We start from the raw sequence: 19,065 nt of genomic DNA, 5'->3' as shown, positions 1-19,065 counted from the left end.
CTTTGAAATGAAACTTCAGCTATTTTGGCCCCACACTCCGGAACTCTCACTAAACCTCTTCTGGCTTGCTAATACTCTCCTCAATTTTAAAAGCCTTCTGGGCCATCAATCATGTCTTCAGTCACCTCTTAAAATTCTCATCCTTGTGTTCAAATCACTCCAGTGCATTGCCCCTCCCTATCTCTGTAACCTCCTCTAATCCTACAACCCTCTGAGATCTTTGCACTCCGCCAATTCTGGCCTCTTGTGCATCCCCAATTTCTTTTGCTCCACCGTTGGTGGCCGTGCCTTCAGCTGCCTAGGGCCTAAGCTCTGGAATTCCTTCCCTAAACTTCTCTACCTCTCGCCTTCCTTTTTGAGATGCTCCTTAAAACCTATCTCTTTGACCAAGCTTTTGGTCACCTATCCTAATATCTCCTTATGTAGCTCGGTGTCAAATTTTGCCTGAAGGGCCTTAGGACGGTTTGCTATATTAAAGGCGCTATATGAATACAAGTTGTTGTTGATGGCGGTGCCTCGGGGATCACACCCCTTCATGAGTCGTTGCCTTTGGAATTGGGAGAAAAATTGGAAGAAGAAATTGTCTGGCAAACAGCTTCTTTAGTGAAGCGTGCAAAAAAAAAAATGACCAAGGTTTGAGCTTAGAGTGTCTTAAATTTGAAGCTACTTGCTCCTTTGCCAAAACTGTCACACTGTGCCCTGCTAAGAGTGTCAGGCGGTTCTAACCTAAATAACTCGAGTACTTAATGTGCTCGACAGCTTCCAAAACACGCTCTTGTACTCCGTCCCTTGACACGCCTACTGCTCAATGCATATAGAGCGACATAACGATTCTTATAGCATTCTCGGAACAGACTGAATGGAGCCTGGTTACAGTCTGTTTTTAGTGAGCAAGGCTAGTTCTAACACTTCAACGAAGTGGATCGCAGTTCCTTTGATCTTCCACCGCAGATGTCCTACTGCCGGAGGATCAAAGAAAGCATGAGGATGTTAACCAGCTGGAAATATTTTGTCTTGAATCATATTCCCTAGTTGTCTCAGGAATTAACTCTCTGTACACGTAAACGCTCACACACACACCATCATCCTGCAATGTGTTAAAGGAGCCACATGCCTGTTATTTTCTTAAAGTTTTATTTTTGCAGATCTATTTTTTTGGGAGGTAGACACAATCTCTTCTTGAATTATTTTTTGGCCTTTCCTTCAGTGCTAAACTCTCAGGCCTTTACCAAAGAAACCATTCTTGCAGCGGGGACCTCAAACAGCTGTTGACCTTATTTGCATAAGCAAAGGGCCTAACGCCTGCTTTTGGCGTGGGAACTCGGCGATGATTTTTTTTTATCCTTTCCCAATATGGTGGGCGGTGCGCTACCGGTCAAAATGTGCATGCACTTTCCGCCCGCCATGTTGGGGGCTTACTGGGCCTTTTAGCACCTGAAGAATGGGCACTGCATGGCCGAATTTATAGGCCTTTTACTTTATGTTTGAGTATTGCTATTTTCTGCTGTGCAGTGGCAGGACCTCTGCACCAGCACAGACTCAGAAAATGTACCTTAATGAGTAATCAGTTGTGGTGAATATATTTTACAATCAGAGTGGGCAGCCTAGGAAAACTGCAGAGACTAGCATTGTGAGAGTTAATATGTGACCCAACTGATGCTGTACCAAGATATGACATGAACATACAAGAGAGTGGTAGTTAATGTAGGAGGGAGCCTGGAATTAAAGCACGCCTATCCAGGACCTCAGATATTAACCTCTTTAACTAGTTTACTATGAACTTACAGTAAAGAAAGGCGGAAAAATGTCTTTTTTTTAAAAAAAAATTCAAATTAAGCATCTGATTATTGTGCTGGGATATTTCTTATCGTCTGACTGAACAGTTAACTACAGAAGAAAATTATGAACAACAGCAAATTGACAGTGGTTGATTTTGAACATCTGATTGGTAGTAATTAATTCAGCTCTTAACTGTGAAAAAGGTTGGCGATTTTGGGTGTAGCAAAGGCTTGTTTTGCTGACTTCGTGAGAGCCCTGTGACCAATGCATTCATTCCGCAAAAACGGAGTAATGCAAATTGGCGCGCGCGCACGCACACACACACACACACCCACCAGCCAGGAGGTCAGAAGACCCGGTGGTTAGTGAGTTTGTGTGATTATTGTATGAAGAGAGTCAAAGAATGAAAGGGTGTAACAATCACTACCTGTGGTGGCAAAATAGTGAGGAAACTTTGACCTGCATGTGCGTTAGTACACAGACTGCAGATTGTGTTAAACACAAAGGGCTCTATTTTAGCACCCGCTATCGGGTGCGTTCCTGGCGGGGGGGGCTCCGAAAATTGGGGAATCCCGGAGCGGGTCGGGAGCCCAGTTCCAACCCGCCCACTTCCGGGTTCCCCACAGACGCGCCGACGTGCGTGCGCAGCCCCCGCATGTGGGACTCCCGCAGGCAATTAAAGCCAGCGGGGTGTCACTTGACAGTATTTATCTAGCTATTTCAGGTCATTAACAGACCTGATTAAGGGAATATGTCAGCAGGGGTGGGATTTTAGAAACAACTGGGACTGTTTCCCATACTGGGGGAAACACTCCCAGTTGAAATGGACGTGTTGCAGCTATCAGCCTGTGGCAGCTGCAAAGGTCCATTTGACAGGTGGAGGGGGGAAACCCTCACTCATTGTAGGAGGCCACTCTGTCACTTGGGACAAAGTTTGGCCTCCACCACCCTCCTCCTGACAGTCAAAGTCACCAACCTGCACACTTACTCCGGGGTCCAGAGACATGTACCTACCTTGCGGACTCCCTCAGATGTACATCTTCCGGATGGGGGCCGCCGTAGCTGCAGTCATGACCTCCTCGGAGGGCGAACAGCATCACCAGCCTCGCCGGCCAAGCCGTCCACCTCTGACACGTGGAGCTCCACAACACAGTGCTGTGACACATCCACCTGCACAGCAGGAGGGAGGGCAACCGCAGAGAGAGATGCGTCGCAGGGGGCACTACCCTCGCCACAGGGTCCACAGACCGAGGCTCAGCTTCCTGGACCTCTCTCAGCAGCAGTGCACATGGAGGCTCAGAGTCACTCTACATGTAGTCGTGGACATCTGCAGCCTCCTTCATGCTGAGCTGCTCCCGGCTGGCCCGAGCACCATCTTCTTACCTGTCGCTGTCAAAGTCACCACTGCCCTCAACAACTTCTCCTCCGCATCCTTCCAGGGTGCCACGGGGGACATCGCCAACGTCGTTCAGTCGTCTGCACAAAAGAGCCCTGCAAATACACCTACACCCACTTTGCAGTGACACAATGGGTGGCATCAGGTGTGGGTCTTCATTCTGATCCTCAGGAAAGGGCATTATTGCACAAATCAGACAAGATTCGCAAAGACGCGGCAGTAGTGGTGCCAATGTAATATGTAATGTGAGTTGATCAGAAATTAAATAGAAGTAAAAACCATGACAAACCCTCAAACACTCTTGTGCATTCCCTTCATGCTCACAGCACGTTTGCCTTACGCTTCCTACTGCACATATCTGATGCATGCCCTGTGGCTGCAGCACAGGTCGTGGCAGGTTGAGTGAGGCTGACTGTGAAAGAGATGCATGAGAGGGTGAGTATGAGATAGAGCCATGAGATTGTATGAGGATTGGGTTGAGTGGTAGTGGCGGGATGAGTACTGGCGAGGTGAGTAAGTGCAGGTAAGATGAGGATGAGCTTTGAGTGGGTGTGAGGAGTGACGTGATAGAGTAGTGTTGGCAGTGCAGAAGGAGATGTGGGGTGGGGGCGGTGATGTGGCAGACGGAGTGTAAGGGAAAGAGTAAGTGTACTCACTTTGGCCGACCTACTGAGGTCATTGCAGCGCCTCCTGCACTGTATGCAGGTGGGCGATATGTTGGTGGTGCAGGTGACCCCCTCTGCCACCTCGAGCCAGGCCTTCCTGGTGGCAGAGGCAGGCCGCTTCCTCCTGCCCGCCGGGGGGAAGATCTCTGTCCTCCCCCTCCTCTTCACCCCATCTAATGATACCTGGAGTGAGGCATCATTAAACTGGGAGCAGCCTTCCCCCTGGGCTGCTCCATGCAGTAATTTTTCCTATTTCCTGCAGCATCTGTCAATGGAGGACTGCCCCTTTAAATAGGGCTCCTCCAGCTGACAGATCTTACTGCGCATGCGCAGTCCGCCTGCCGCGCAGATCAGCAGTGGGAAACCCGGAAGACCAGGTAAGTGGATCCAATTAGGCTGCGATCACGCGTGGGGCAGACTGATTTCGCCGGGCGCGTTACCCACGCGCCCAAAGCCCCCCCCCGCCGTGAACCCGCAGCCCTGGCAATATCGGGCCCAAAATGTCTCTGAAGCTGACAGTACTCTTGATTGAAACCAAAGTTTTGAATGCAAGGGTTTGAGGAAACATATTATGACGATAGGTTGCATAGAACAGGCTTGTGTTCCCTTGAGTGTAGAAGATGAAGGGGTGATCTAATTGAACTCTTTAAGATGATTAAACAATTTGATAGGGTCGATAGAGAGAAACTATTTTCTCTGGTGGGGGGAGTCTGGAACAAGGGGGCATAACCTTAAAATTAGAGCTAGGCCGTTCAGGGGTGATGTCAGAATGCACTTCTTCAGACAAAAGATTGTGGAAATCTGGAACTTTCTTTCCCCCCCCCCCTCCCCAAAAAAAGCTGTTGAGGCTGGGGGTCAATTAAAAATTTCAAAACTGAGATTGATAGACTTTTGTTGGGCAAGGGTTAAGGGTTATGGAACCAAGGCGGGTAGATGGAGTTAAGATACAGATCAGCCATGATCTAATTGAATGGCAGAACAGGCTCAAGGAGCTGGATGGCCTACTCCTGTTTCTAAGTTCCTACGCCATCACTTTGTTCAATATTTAATCATCACTTGCTCAAGATGGACCGAATGACCAGCAGTGATATGTTGACAGGACACCACTTACCCCAAAGCTGTAGGCAGTAGTGGTGTGGATTAATGTGTTGAAACACCTTCCTCATCAAACATCCTTCAGCTTGACCAATGCACTGAGTCCCAAAAAGCACTCTGCCTCTTCAGCAAGAAGCCTTGACCCACTGGACGTGTGGTGCCATCTAGTGTGTGCAGCCCAGTGGGGGGCCAATTCTGCACGTTCATTGGGAGTGGCATTTTCAGGGCGCACATCGTGGGTGCACAGCCGTGATATTTTACCCCGCAAAATGAATGGAGGGAAAATCATAAGTTGTGTACCTGGTGATTTCTCATTTTGGCTTGGTCCTAATATCTCAATGTGTAACATTGCTGGTGCAAAATGGACTAAAATGTGCCATTATTTAACCAAATATGGACACTGATATTATTTATTTGGCACCAAGAGCTAATTGTTGGGGTTCTATCAACCAACAGCCAAGTAAAAATATAAAATTTGGAAAGTCTTTGATCAAATCAAACATCTTTGGTGTGGTTGGGCCTGAGTTGACTGCAGACTGACTCCGCTTCACAGGCTGCCAGACGGCACGTCGTGATGCCAGTGTGTCTGGAGTGAGGCAGGGTCAGCCGGGGAGGGGAGGGGTGTGGAGGGGGTGGTGAAGCAATGCTCAAAAAACAAAGCAGGGAAGCAAAATTAATTTTATGCTGCGGAGGGATGAGAGAAAAGCCCAAATGATGGAAATGCACATCAGGCCAGTCAGCATCTGAAGGAACAAATCAGGTTAGCAGTTCAGACCAGGGCAATGACTGTATCTCTGCTGATGTTAATTCAGATCCTTTACACAGTTTGATTTGGAGGAAAGGCCCTATTTGAAATCTTAACTTTTCCCATTCTGAGGTCCATCGGGCACTCAACATTTCCAGCCTATACTGAGTGAGGAGAGTCTATTCCAAATGAATGACGGTAAAAATGAGCTGTAACGTTTTTTCAAATCACAGGGAGGATTAGATTAGGGATCTTATTGGCCCATAACAATAAAGAAATAAAAAGGAAGACCTACATATATATATATAGTGACTTTTATGTCTCAGAAACTTCTCAAAATGCTTCGCGTACAATAAGAAAGGAATTTATATAGCATTTTTTTATGTTCTGAGGACACCCTAAAGTGCTTCACAGCTAATGAATTACTTCTGACGCCTCGTCACTCTTGTTCTGTAGGCAAACACGAGAGCCAAATTGCACCCAGCAAGTTCGAATGAGAAAAATGACCAATTCATTTGTTTTTTGGTTGAGAGGGGAATGTTGGCCAGCATGTCAGGAGGATTCCCTTTGCAGAAAATATCACTTTATGTCCACTTCAACGGGCAGACAGGATTTAATGTCACATCCAAAAGACGTCATCTCCCAACAATAGCACTCCCTCAGTAATGCAGTGAAGTGTCGGCACAGATTGTGCGCTGAAGTCCTTAACTGGGCCTTGAACCCACAACCGTCTAACTTGGGTGGCAAGTGTGCTCCCAACTGGCACTATTTGAAGTGCAGTGACAGTTGTTATGATGGCAAACATGGCAGCCATTTTGCCCCATGATCAACAATGAGCTGCATTTTATTTCAATAATACTGGTTGAGGGAGGAATATTGGCCAGGATAAAACACTAGCCAGGGCAACCTAAATAGAATAGTTTTGACCATTCCCCACCTCATAACTTGTGTGTGTGTGTGTGCGCGTATGAATGTATATATAAAAATAATTCCTCCTAGTCATTATAAATCTTTCAGAAAAATAACACTGCATGTTTATCACAGTTTGTTACCAAGTGACTCTCACAGTTGAAGGCAGTTCGCTTTGTTTTGAGAATATAATCTCTAGGTTCTGCCCCCTCATAGTTTTGCAGTGTGGGAGAAATTTAAGAGAATGCATTTATCAAAATGTATGAAACTGCCTCCAGCTGTTGCAAGTTTTTCAGCCTTCAGGACTTGGTGAGACAGTAGTCTAAAAATTCCCAACAGGATGGGGTGGTAGGAGGGGGTCTAAATGCGGCATGATGCAGGAGGAGGGCCCGCAATTTGGGTCAGAATCGGGATCTGCTGGGTTCTTGCTCCCTCCCCCCCCACCCCCCCACCTTCTGCACTAAATTGCGCTTCCAGAGTGGGGGGGGTGAGGGGGTCATTTTTTAGGTCCCATGAATTTTGCTCTGTTGCGGTCTGGCGGGACTTGCGTCTGCTGAGAGCCCGAGGAAGATCCCAGCAGTCAGAGGAGAACGGCAATCCATCTCCAAGGGATAAATAACCATTGAACTAATGGCCTGTGGGTTGGCGCAAGTTTTTGTGCCATTTTTCCATGATCCTTCTGCATCCAGATTCGTCCCCTGGCGCCCCCTTTAGGTGTGCAGGTTGCTGCTCCAACTTCTGCCTCTTCAGCAGGGTGGACTCCTCTGTTGTGCGGCAGCAGGTATATCGCGCCTGGCCTGATTGCTTAAATGATCCCATCTCCAAGATTTGGGATGGCATCACTGGCTGGCTGGCCAATGCGGCGGAGTGAAGTCTCGCCATGCCTCACTTCCATCCCCTCAATAGGGTCCAGGGAATTTTTAGGATACAGTGTTAAAAGTCGTAACCGTTCTCCTCGTGGCTTGGTGAAGGCGTTGAGTAGCTGGGTTGTACAGGTTAGGAAGCTCCCAGGTTCGATGTCCAGTCTGCGCTGAGTAAAGCTCCTCTGCTTTGCCCCAACAATGGCCACAACTTTAGAACAGCATCCCGTGCTGCAGCAGTCCGGCATTGCCATCTCCCACACCAGCCGTTCCTGTGACGTCTTGAGCAAATTTACTAACTTTGTGCCCTGGACCCATGTTCACTAACAACTAAACTCAATTCACAGAGGGGCCTTAGTCAGCAGTGGGAGGAGAGGGAAGATTTTCCTCTCTTCCCTGCCGTGCTTGGTGCCAGATAGGCGCAACATCTTTTGAGTTGCGTTGCACCTATAAAGAGTACGCATTACCCCAATTTCTTGTCCTGGGCTATTTACATGGGGTTGCATTGGGAATCGGAGTTGGGAACAGGAGCGCAGCTGTAGGCCTGAGTGACCTGCTCCTGAGCTGCTGGCAGAGCAACCGCCAGAAGGCCCCAAGGCTGAACAATCATCAGCTGATCCATCACGATTGCTTCTTCGGGTAGCTGCTCTGCCAAGTATCCCACTAGGTGCTTTATGGATCATCCCCACGTTTGAATCTCTGAATCCTTTTCCTCTTCGCTGTGCCTGGGACTGAGCATTCCCTAGATGTAGCAAATAGGAAAATAGGTCTGGAGACCGCCAACAAAAAAATAGAATGCCCACCTAACAGTCTGCACTGTTTAATGCTGACAGATGACCATCCCTTCACCCAGACCTTTTTGTTGCTGACCCCACTGCTCCAGGTGTCGTTGTTGGTCCCAACATGGTGTTGCAGAGTATTTTTGACCATGTATATACTTAGAAATACTTGAAGCAGAGTCTGTGGGGGCGAGTGCAGGAAAGTGGAATTAGTTTTGGATCGCTCTAGCACAGATCTGGCACTATCACAAGGGGCAGAATGGCCGCCTGTGCTGGAAACTTCTATAGTTAGTCCTATAACCTTAATCCTTTCAGACCTAATAATTTATCCAGCTGCATTTAACCAATATCACATTCACTTCTCTTTGCAAGTCTATTCCACTACTCCAGTTCTGGAGGAGGGAACTCTCCTAATCTTTAATCACATTTGGAGCTTGCCAATTTTGCACTCATCCGAGTTTAAGTAACCTCCTTACATCCCAGAAATAAATACAAAATCCTGCAAAAATGTGCTTTGTAAAATCTCTTTCCATATTCACCCCCTTTTTGGTTTAATCGGAGAGTCTCCAACCTCGCTCTTTCTCTCGTTCCCATTGCGTGCCCTTGCATGCTCTTTCTCCATCTTTCTACCCTTGTCTGATGCTATTTTACATAATTGTACATCTTTTCCCTTCTCTACACCGCACTGCTTGATTATCTGTACGTCTTCTGCGTCCCAGTCAATGCAGTGATGACCTTGCCGGCCCATTGGTCCACATATGCCAAACAAAATAGTGCTTGTCAGAAGCAACATTATTTCTTGTTTCTGTTCTATAAATAGAATCATAGAATCATAGAAGTTTACAACATGGAAACAGGCCCTTCGGCCCAACATGTCCATGTCGCCCAGTTTATACCACTAAGCTAGTCCCAATTGCCTGCACTTGGCCCATATCCCTCTATACCCATCTTACCCATGTAACTGTCCAAATGCTTTTTAAAAGACAAAATTGTACCCGCCTCTACTACTGCCTCTGGCAGCTCGTTCCAGACACTCACCACCCTTTGAGTGAAAAAATTGCCCCTCTGGACCCTTTTGTATCTCTCCCCTCTCACCTTAAATCTATGCCCCCTCGTTATAGACTCCCCTACCTTTGGGAAAAGATTTTGACGATCTACCTTATCTATGCCCCTCATTATTTTATAGCCTTCTATAAGATCACCCCTAAACCTCCTACTCTCCAGGGAAAAAAGTCTCAGTCTATCCAACCTCTCCCTATAAGTCAAACCATCAAGTCCCGGTAGCATCCTAGTAGATCTTTTCTGCACTCTTTCTAGTTTAATAATATCCTTTCTATAATAGGGTGACCAGAACTGTACACAGTATTCCAAGTGTGGCCTTACTAATGTCTTGTACAACTTCAACAAGACATCCCAACTCCTGTATTCAATGTTTTGACCAATGAAACCAAGCATGCGGAATGCCTTCTTCACCACCCTATCCACCTGTGACTCCACTTTCAAGGAGCTATGAACCTGTACTCCTAGATCTCTTTGTTCTATAACTCTCCCCAACGCCCTACCATTAACGGAGTAGGTCCTGGCCCGATTCGATCTACCAAAATGCATCACCTCACATTTATCTAAATTAAACTCCATCTGCCATTCATCGGCCCACTGGCCCAATTTATCAAGATCCCGTTGCATTCCTACATAACCTTCTTCACTGTCCACAATGCCACCAATCTTGGTGTCATCTGCAAACTTACTAACCATGCCTCCTAAATTCTCATCCAAATCATTAATATAAATAACAAATAACAGCGGACCCAGCACCGATCCCTGAGGCACACCGGTGGTCACAGGCCTCCAGTTTGAAAAACAACCCTCTACACCCACCCTCTGTCTTCTGTCGTCAATCCAATTTTGTATCCAATTGGCTACCTCACCTTGGATCCCGTGAGATTTAACCTTACATAACAACCTACCATGCGGTACCTTGTCAAAGGCTTTGCTAAAGTCCATGTAGACCACGTCTACTGCATAGCCCTCATCTATCTTCTTGGTTGCCCCTTCAAAAAACTCAGTCAAATTCGTGAGACATGATTTTCCCCTCACAAAACCATGCTGACTGTTCCTAATCAGTCCCTGCCTCTCCAAATGCCTGTAGATCCTGTCCCTCAGAATACCCTCTAACAACTTACCCACTACAGATGTCAGGCTCACTGGTCTGTAGTTCCCAGGCTTTTCCCTGCCGCCCTTCTTAAACAAAGGCACAACATTTGCTACCCTCCAATCTTCAGGCACCTCACCTGTAGCTGTCGATGATTCAAATATCTCTGCTAGGGGACCCGCAATTTCCTCCCTAACCTCCCATAACGTCCTGGGATACATTTCATCAGGTCCCGGAGATTTATCTACCTTGATGCGCGTTAAGACTTCCAGCACCTCCCTCTTTGTAATATGTACACTCCTCAAGACATCACTATTTATTTCCCCAAGTTCCCTAACATCCATGCCTTTCTCAACCGTAAATCCCGATGTGAAATATTCATTTAGGATCTCACCCATCTCTTGTGGTTCCGCACATAGATGACCTTGTTGATCCTTAAGAGGCCCTACTCTCTCCCTAGTTACTCTTTTGCCTTTTATGTATTTGTAGAATCTCTTTGGATTCTCCTTTGCCTTATCTGCCAAAGCAATCTCATGTCCCTTTTTTGCCCTCCTGATTTCTCTCTTAACTCTACTCCGGCAATCTCTATACTCTTCAAATAGACCTCACAACAAATAGATCATACTAATGGAACACTGCACAGGTCTAAAGACAACATAATATTTACACAAGGAGCCAACTGTAGATATGACCTTGCCTACTTGAAATGATGCTGTATCACTTTCAGCCCATGTGCTGTATTATGCTTCTAAGTGGGCTCAGTGGAGCTGTTTTGTGACATAAGTGGTAGAATGTCTCCCTGCTCAGAAATTTGCCCGCCTCTCAAAACTGTACCCCAAAACTGCCTGCCTCTCAAATCTGATCTTTTTTTTCTGGTCTGTCGCCCAGGCCCTTGGGTTGAGTGTAGTTTGGGCACAGACATTCCAATCGGAGAACTGACAAAGACCCAACTCAAATGGCTGGAACTGCACCTCCTGCTGGCTGATCGTGGATCGTCAACACTAGCTGTGAAGTCTGCTGGAATAAGATGTCCGGTCGTGAGTGATGTGAGAAAGAAAGAAAGGGAAAGAAAAATAATTGCAGCCTACTCTTTGTCAGTCTTAGGAGTGCTGGAATAAACTTTGGATGAGCACGATGCATTAGCAGCAGTCAATTTCAAGCCAGTTTCAGATTGAGTGAGCGTTCCAACCAGTTTATAGTGATGTAATGGCGATTTGGTTAGGAGGGGCAGTTATTCATATATTGTCAAGCAGTTTAAGAGATGGATGATTTAATGGTACAGTTTATAGGTTGTTTGGATACTCAGACTCCAAAATATGTGCATACGACGTGAATTCATTTGATCAGGAGCAATTCACTTCAGGAGAGTCAATTATTTTTCTAGCTATGTTTCCAGAATATGTTCAACTTCAATAAATAGGTAAATTCTTTATAAATGTTTAAATATTAATGCAATTATTATCCCATTTGCCTTTTTAAAAAAGATTCAGGGCAATTAATGAATCTGTTTCATAAAGAACTTGTCAATTAAAATCTGAGGTTAAGGCATGGAAGAAAAATAAAACATATCTCCTGATAATAGATGATTTTACAATCCAGTTTAGGAAATTAAGATATTTTAATACAAAACAATCTGTCAACTCCCTCAATGGTTCAGATGTTCGCGTGTGGAACTGAGTTTTACTGATCATAAGAACAGGAGTAGGCCATTCAGCCCCTTGAGCCTGTTGTACCATTCAATTAGATCATGTCTGATCAGATTCAATGCCCAGTCAGTACTAAGTGGGCTGATGTTGGTAAGGATCTTACAATTGGCTTCAGTGTCCCTGGGCTAGGGAAACCACAAATCAGACGTGGTTCTTGATCTTGATTGCTGTCCAGTTTCCCCCTGTTGGAAAGTACATGTGTGTGGATGTTGAAAGAGAGAAAGAAAGAACTTAGCTTTATATAATGCCTTTCACATCCTGAGGGTGTCTCAAAGTGCTTTACAGCCAATTAAATACTTTTTGAAGTGTAATCACTGTTCCAATGTAGCAGTCAATTTGCACACAGCAAGGTCCCACAAACAACAATGTGATAATGACCAGACAATCTTTTTTTTCAGTGATGTTGATTGAGGGATAAAATATTGGCGAGAACACCTCTGCTTTTCTTCAGAAAATGCCATGGGATCCTTTGCGTCCATCTGAGAGGGCAGACGGGCCTCGGTTTAACGTTATATCTGAAAGATGGCACTTCTGACAGTGCTGCATTCCCTCAGTACTCCACTGAAGTGTCAGCCTGGAATATATCTCTCGAGTCCCTGGAATGGGACTTGAACCCATAACCTTCTGACTCTGAGACGAGAGTGCCACCACTGAGCCATGGCTGACACCATTTGTGACTTGGACTTTGCTGTGATGCCTCCCTCCTCCCCTCTTGATCCAATTGCTCAAACACACTCCTGTCACATGACGGTGAGAAAATTGGAGAGATCAATATATGGTGAGGCCGCAGAGATGGTTGTTGATGTTAACGGATCCTATTCCAAGATATTTCTTGAGCACAGGCTAGGAATATTCACATTAGGTTTAACAACAAGAAAATGCAGAGTCTGTATCTGATTATTCTATCATGACTTTCCCTCCCATACCATCTGTTGGTCAACTACTTTAAGGACACTAAGTTCCTTCCCACACCTCCCTCTGAAAAGATTAAGCGCTATTAATAACCTTATACCCCTCAATCCCCCTCAACAGATATTGATCCAATCCAGATGTTTCTCATATCTGTTCTTTAAGCAGTCCTAATAGAGTCTAATTGTTGCAAATGTAATATATCTTTCATTATAGCTCATGTTGTCGTACTACAGTAGGCTTTATATAGATTCCTAATAAGTCTGGTGCATAAATACGATGAGAAGTTGATTTATTCATTTTACAGATGTCTTAAAAAATTATTGACTAGAATTAGAGAAATGCACAGGCAGCAAAAAGTCTACCTGCGTCTTTTATCCTTTGAAGAGGCTGAAAACTTTTACAAAAGGATTATTTCGGTACAAAAATGCCACAAGTCACTTCAACGGGTTAATCCCAGTTTTTGTTTCTTTCCCCGATGTCGTGCAGGTTCCCACTCCGGAGATCCGCGCCCACAGTTTGTACTTTGACCTTTCGGCCTACGGGATGGAGTTTGCCTCCGCCAACAAGGAAGTGCAGAGCTCGCAGCCCTCGGCCTCGAGACCAGGCTTCCACCTGAAAATTTATGGCACGTTCCGCAACCGTTACATGGCTCTTGCTTGTCCAGCGTCCGACTCCAAAGTAGCCAAGTTCCTACGTCATACCCCTAACTCGTCGGTGAGTGGAATGTCAAGAAATTCATTTTAAAACTTAAATCAAAACCTTACACTTCTCCTCATTTGCCACCTGTCTGCTCATTCAGATACTCTGCCTGTGTCTTGTTGAAAGTCTTTTGCAGTCCTCCTCACTGTTTGCCAATCCTCTATTTTCGTGTCATCAGCAAATTTTCAGATTGCGTTCCCTATACCCTAGTCCGCATCATCTGTATGTACCGAGAGCAAAAGAGGATCCAGCACTGCATTCTGGGTTACACCATTTCCAACCCTTCTCCAATCTGACCAATACTCATTTACCGTAACTCTTTGTTTTCTATCTGTCAACCAACTTTCTAGGCATACTGCTACATCCCCTGTAACAACAAACACCTGAATGTTCCTAACAAGCCTCTTGTGAGATGCCTTATCAAACGCCTTCTGAAAATCCATACACACTAAATCTACCGCATTCTTTTTACATATCCAATCGGTCACTTCTTCAAAAGATTTATTAAATTGGTCAAACATCACTTGCCATTAACAACCCATGTCCTTGATTAACCCTGAATTTTTAAATTTTTACCACAGACTATAGTTGCCTGGCTTATCTTCCTCTCCCTTCTTGAAGAAAAGTTTTACATTGGCTACTATCTAATGCAATGGCACAATTTGCATATTTAAGGAGGACTAGAGAAAATGTGGCCAGAGCCTTTGCTATCTCCTCTTGACTTCTTTCAGACTGTGCCCTTTTAACAGACAATGGTCCTATCTAATCCCGGGGACTGAGAGAAACACTTACATTCTTGTGGACTGGAAGGAAATTGATGTTGAAGTCAAGGAGTTCAAGGACTACTTGTAAGCACTTCTGCTAAAGAAAGCTATATGGAGATGACAACTGTTTAGGGGAAACAGCTGGAAATAACTGACTGGGTGGACAATTGGAAGCCCAAGTTCAAATCCTATCATCCTACCTTGAGCTGTCTCAACAGGCAAGGATTGTAACAAGGCTGGAAAAATATTTTGATGAAATCAGTCCCTGTCTACAGAAATAAATTTCCCATGGGTCCATTAGATGCTGCCAGCCATCAAGATTAGAATCTCTCGCCCCTTCACCTGAAGGAGAAAGTGTAACGAGGACCTAAAGAGTAACACTTGAAAGGCAGAACAACAACTTACAGTGCTGTGGCATTCCTCAAGTACAAAGATATCTCTGCGCACTTTAAATATTGGTGAACTCGTGGATGCGCGCCAGGGGTGAGAAAGGGAAAAGAGGGGATGGGTCAAAGTCTAGTCAAAGGGAAGAGCCTCGAGGAGTGAAAGAGTGAAGGGAGGTGACTAGGCAGAGGTGTTGAAGCTGGGAGGGAGTATTAGGGCTTGAGGCACAGCTGCTGGAGGAATGGCCGCTGATGATGAGGCAGTGTGGGGCAATCAGTGAGGAGCACAGCAACGAGATCTTGAAGGTAGGGAGGGGCTAGCCTTTGGATGGATTTGAAAGTGAGGATGAGGACCTTAAACTGGAATTTGGCAGGTGTGGAGCAGAGCAACTAGGAGGTTTGACTGCAGCTCTGGGAGTTGAAGTTGGACCAAGTGATCTGAGACCCTCCTGGGATAATTTTAAAATGGGGAAAAAGGCACAGGCATGATGGGCCAAATGACGACCTCTTGTGCTGTATCATTCTATGAGTCTATATGCAATAGCATTTTATGATATAATTGGGGAATTGCACTAGAAAACTCAATCGGCATGTAGATAGACAAATGCTGGAGAATGGTAATCTTGTATAAATTCCCTCTCATTGGTGATCTAAATTATTGATTGAGTAATGCTGCTTGAAACATTGAAACATGTCTGCTGACCTTCAATGTGCTCCAGCTAGTAGTGGTTTTGAGTGTGCCTCTTTTTAATGGCTTTTCAGATGAATATTTAATATATATTTTATCACTTAGAGAAGGAAGCAGTGTTACAGCTTCTCTGTTGGGTACTTTCCTTTGCACATTAAATTGCGTGAGTTATGTGGAGACCTGACTCTACGGGGAGAGAGTAAAGAATGCAACGTAGAATATCAATCAGAGTAGTCTTCAGTCATGATCAAAGGTGGATTTGCCAATGCCGAGGTTCTAAAACAAACATAGAAAATGTTGGAAATACATTGCAGATTTGTCGGTATCGGAGAGAGAAAAGATGGCCAGGATTCTCCTCCGCGATCCCGCCATAAATTACCCTCGTCATGACTACCGCTGGCTGTTCTGTCTGCCACACGCAAATGGAGCTGTTTGGGGGGGTGGGGTGGGGGTGGGGCCTGGGTCCACAGAGTATTTCCCTACCATCTAGCCCACTTAGCGGCGTTTCCTGGGGCTGCCATGTGGAAGCTAGCGGTAGGCCCCAGAATGTGGTGATCAAGGCCTTGAGCTCCAATAGAGTGGGGGAGGGCCTTGTGGAGGCCTCTCTTCCCTCTAATTTGTGCCCAGCACTTACCAGCTGAAGGCTTCTGTCTTGGTTGAGGCCTTCAGTCGTAGACTTCATGCCGTCTTCAGGACAGCTCTGCTCCTTTTTAAGATGCCCCGCCGCCTCTGCTACTGCAGTGGTGTCCACGCTGGATTCCCCTCTTCAAGCTAGTGGGCTTCCTCTTGGTGGCAGGAATCCCGCTGGGAGACCCTACCCGCCCCAACTCAGGAAAATAGCTTGGGGTGGGTGGAACTCCCACCAGGTTGGAAATCCACCTCAAAAGAAAGAAAGACTTGCATTTATACAGTGCTTTTCACAACCTCTGGACATCCCAAAGCGCTCCACAGCCAGTGAAGTACTTTTGAAGTGTAGACACTGTTATGATGTAGGAGACACGGCAGCCAGTTTGTGTGCAGCAAGTTCCCACAAACAGCAATGAGATAAATGACCGGACAATTGTTTTTTTTTAGTGCTGTTGGTTGAGGGATAAATATTAGCCAGTATATCAGGGAGAACTCCCCTGCTGATCTTCAAAATAGTGCCATGGGATCTTTTACATCCACCTGAGAGGGCAGCTGGAGCCTTGGTTTAATGTCTCATCCGAAAGAGGAGAATGCTGGCTGACATGTTAACATTTCAGAAAGGTTTGACAAAGTGCCTCCACCTGAAATGTTGACCCACCCTTCTCTCTTTCAAATGCTGACTGGCCTCCAGCAGTTTTAGTTTCACTTCAGTTAATTTTTTTTTTGAATAAGAGAGCAGACAGGTGACTCACTCCCATGGCTATGCCAGCGAGGGGTGGGGGGATGAACCATCCTGTTTTGTAGCTGCATTAACCCAGGGCACAATTGCTGAACCTGCTGCAGAGAGGCTTTTACTCACAACCCTTCTATGGGAGTTTCCCAACTGGGTAAAATTTCATGGGCAGAAATTTCCATTGTTCTGGTGGACTTCACGCGTGGCAGGAGACTCCTTGGAAAATTGTGGGTACTTTTCCCACTGTTTCCATTAATGGGCGGATAATCATTGGCAATGCGCCCACAATTTTCCGATGAGCCGCCTACCATCGACAAAAACTCTCAGTGACTACACGGGACCTTGTGATTATCCAGCTCCTGTATGTAAATCCGTGTTTAAATATTTCAAATCGCTAGTCCAGTGCTTGGACTCAATGAAACCAGCTCTGCAAAGGCCAGTAAGGTGTTCGCATTAATTATAAATTCAGATTGGCCTCAATCCGTGCCTGCTGTGTTCATAACTTGTAACTATTAGTGATAATGTGGAGATGCCGGTGATGGACTGGGGTTGACAATTGTAAACAATTTTACAACACCAAGTTATAGTCCAGCAATTTTATTTTAAATTCACAAGCTTTCGGAGATTTTCTCCTTCCTCAGGCAAATGTTTTCATTTGCCTGAGGAAGGAGAAAATCTCCGAAAGCTTGTGAATTTAAAATAAAATTGCTGGACTATAACTTGGTGTTGTAAAATTGTTTACAATTAGTGATAAAGTAGTGCAGTTGGTGACTGTTTTGTGTGCAATTCTTTGACTGAAAACCACCGTGCCTTCTACCTGGGCACAGGTGTATAGGCATGGCAAAAGCAAGTCACACAGGAGTTAAATGGCTGCCTTGTTTTGCCAGCTTCTGCTGTTTTCTGTGTTTCTTTGCCCTTGAGGATGTATCAATTTGGAGACAGTTATGTTGTTGTGGGTGAAGGTCTATTCGTCACTCACCATTGTGTACTCTGCCCTTTGATTTTGTGAGGCTATGTTTTGTTCTGTTATCCAAGGCCTTTTGTGTTATCTTGAATTTGAAGATAGAAACAAAGTTACTTCAGAATGCTGTGATCTTATGAAAAAGATTACCAGTCTATAAAAATCATTCTGCAGATCAGAACATCGACCTCAGTGGATGGCTAGGTCAGGTGAAGCTCCCCCTACTTTATTTTGTGGAGATGCTTTTTAATAATGACCCGTTCCTCGCTAAACTTCTATTTATTTTGTCCCATTTTAGTTTCTACTTGAAGTAAGGGGTCATGTTATGCTGGATCTCTTTCCCTAACCTGCCCAATATTGGCCTCTTTGTACCACCATTCTACAGCTGAGCAGGTAACAAGATGTAGTCTCCTTCATAATCTATATGACAGCTAATGTGTTCTTAGTCAATAGAGGATGAATTTGCTATTGGGCGACTGCCCAACTACCATTATTCGTGAGATTGTCCCCAACCAAAATGTATAAAAGGTTAAAAGCTATTTTTTCCTTTCCATCTATCTCTATTTAAATGAAGGAAATCTGTCTACTGCCACAAAACCAACACTCTTTTCACTGCGGTAACACCCTTGTGTCAGCTTTGAAGTGTTTTGGCTAATGTTTAGCTCTTGCAGGCAGTAGGATGAATTGTAAGTGACTGACTGGTGTTAGCATAATACCTGCATGCAGATCAATAAACATCACAGCTGCACCTTAGCTGTTGTTGGCCTTCTGCCGACTTTTAATTTCATCTCACGCCGTTAAACTAATGTGACACTAGCACATAATGAATTGATTAAAGACTGGTTGTTTTTCTTTTCTTCTTACTCGCTGAAGCGCAAAAAAAGTGCAGCTTATCTCCCTCCATCCATCCAACTTGACATTTGTTGTTCACACGAAGTATTGATGATGGCATCAAGGGGTTATTCTTGCAGCCTATTCAGTAGTAGATTATTAATATACCAGTAACAAACAAGTACGTGTCCAGTTCCCTAGTTACCACTAAACAATCAGTCTTTGTGAAGAGACCCAGTTTGCTAAGGATAAAGCCTTCAATAAATTGGCGATCATCCTGGTGAATATGGAGCAGCTTGCCTGTTGCAGGGGAGAAGGATTGGTTTCACCTCTTCAGTTCACCGACTACTCCAAGAACCTGATCTCTCCCGAGTGTCTTGC

General features: G+C 45.2%; 1 protein-coding gene across 2 annotated transcripts in view; it reads left to right on the top strand.

The window, feature by feature from the left end:
* Positions 1–19,065, top strand: part of si:dkey-234i14.6 (uncharacterized) — a 95,216-nt gene that overhangs the window by 48,382 nt on the left and 27,769 nt on the right. For both annotated transcript variants that reach the window (XM_067998157.1, XM_067998156.1), the window contains one exon: positions 13,485–13,712. In XM_067998157.1, coding sequence (XP_067854258.1) covers positions 13,485–13,712 — 228 coding nt within the window. The remainder of the gene's footprint in view (positions 1–13,484; positions 13,713–19,065) is intronic.

This window comes from Heptranchias perlo, chromosome 16, assembly GCF_035084215.1.
Source record: "Heptranchias perlo isolate sHepPer1 chromosome 16, sHepPer1.hap1, whole genome shotgun sequence".
NCBI lineage: Eukaryota > Metazoa > Chordata > Chondrichthyes > Hexanchiformes > Hexanchidae > Heptranchias > Heptranchias perlo.
Note: the sequence above shows the minus strand (reverse complement) of the source record. Positions and strands in the feature narration are given on the sequence as shown.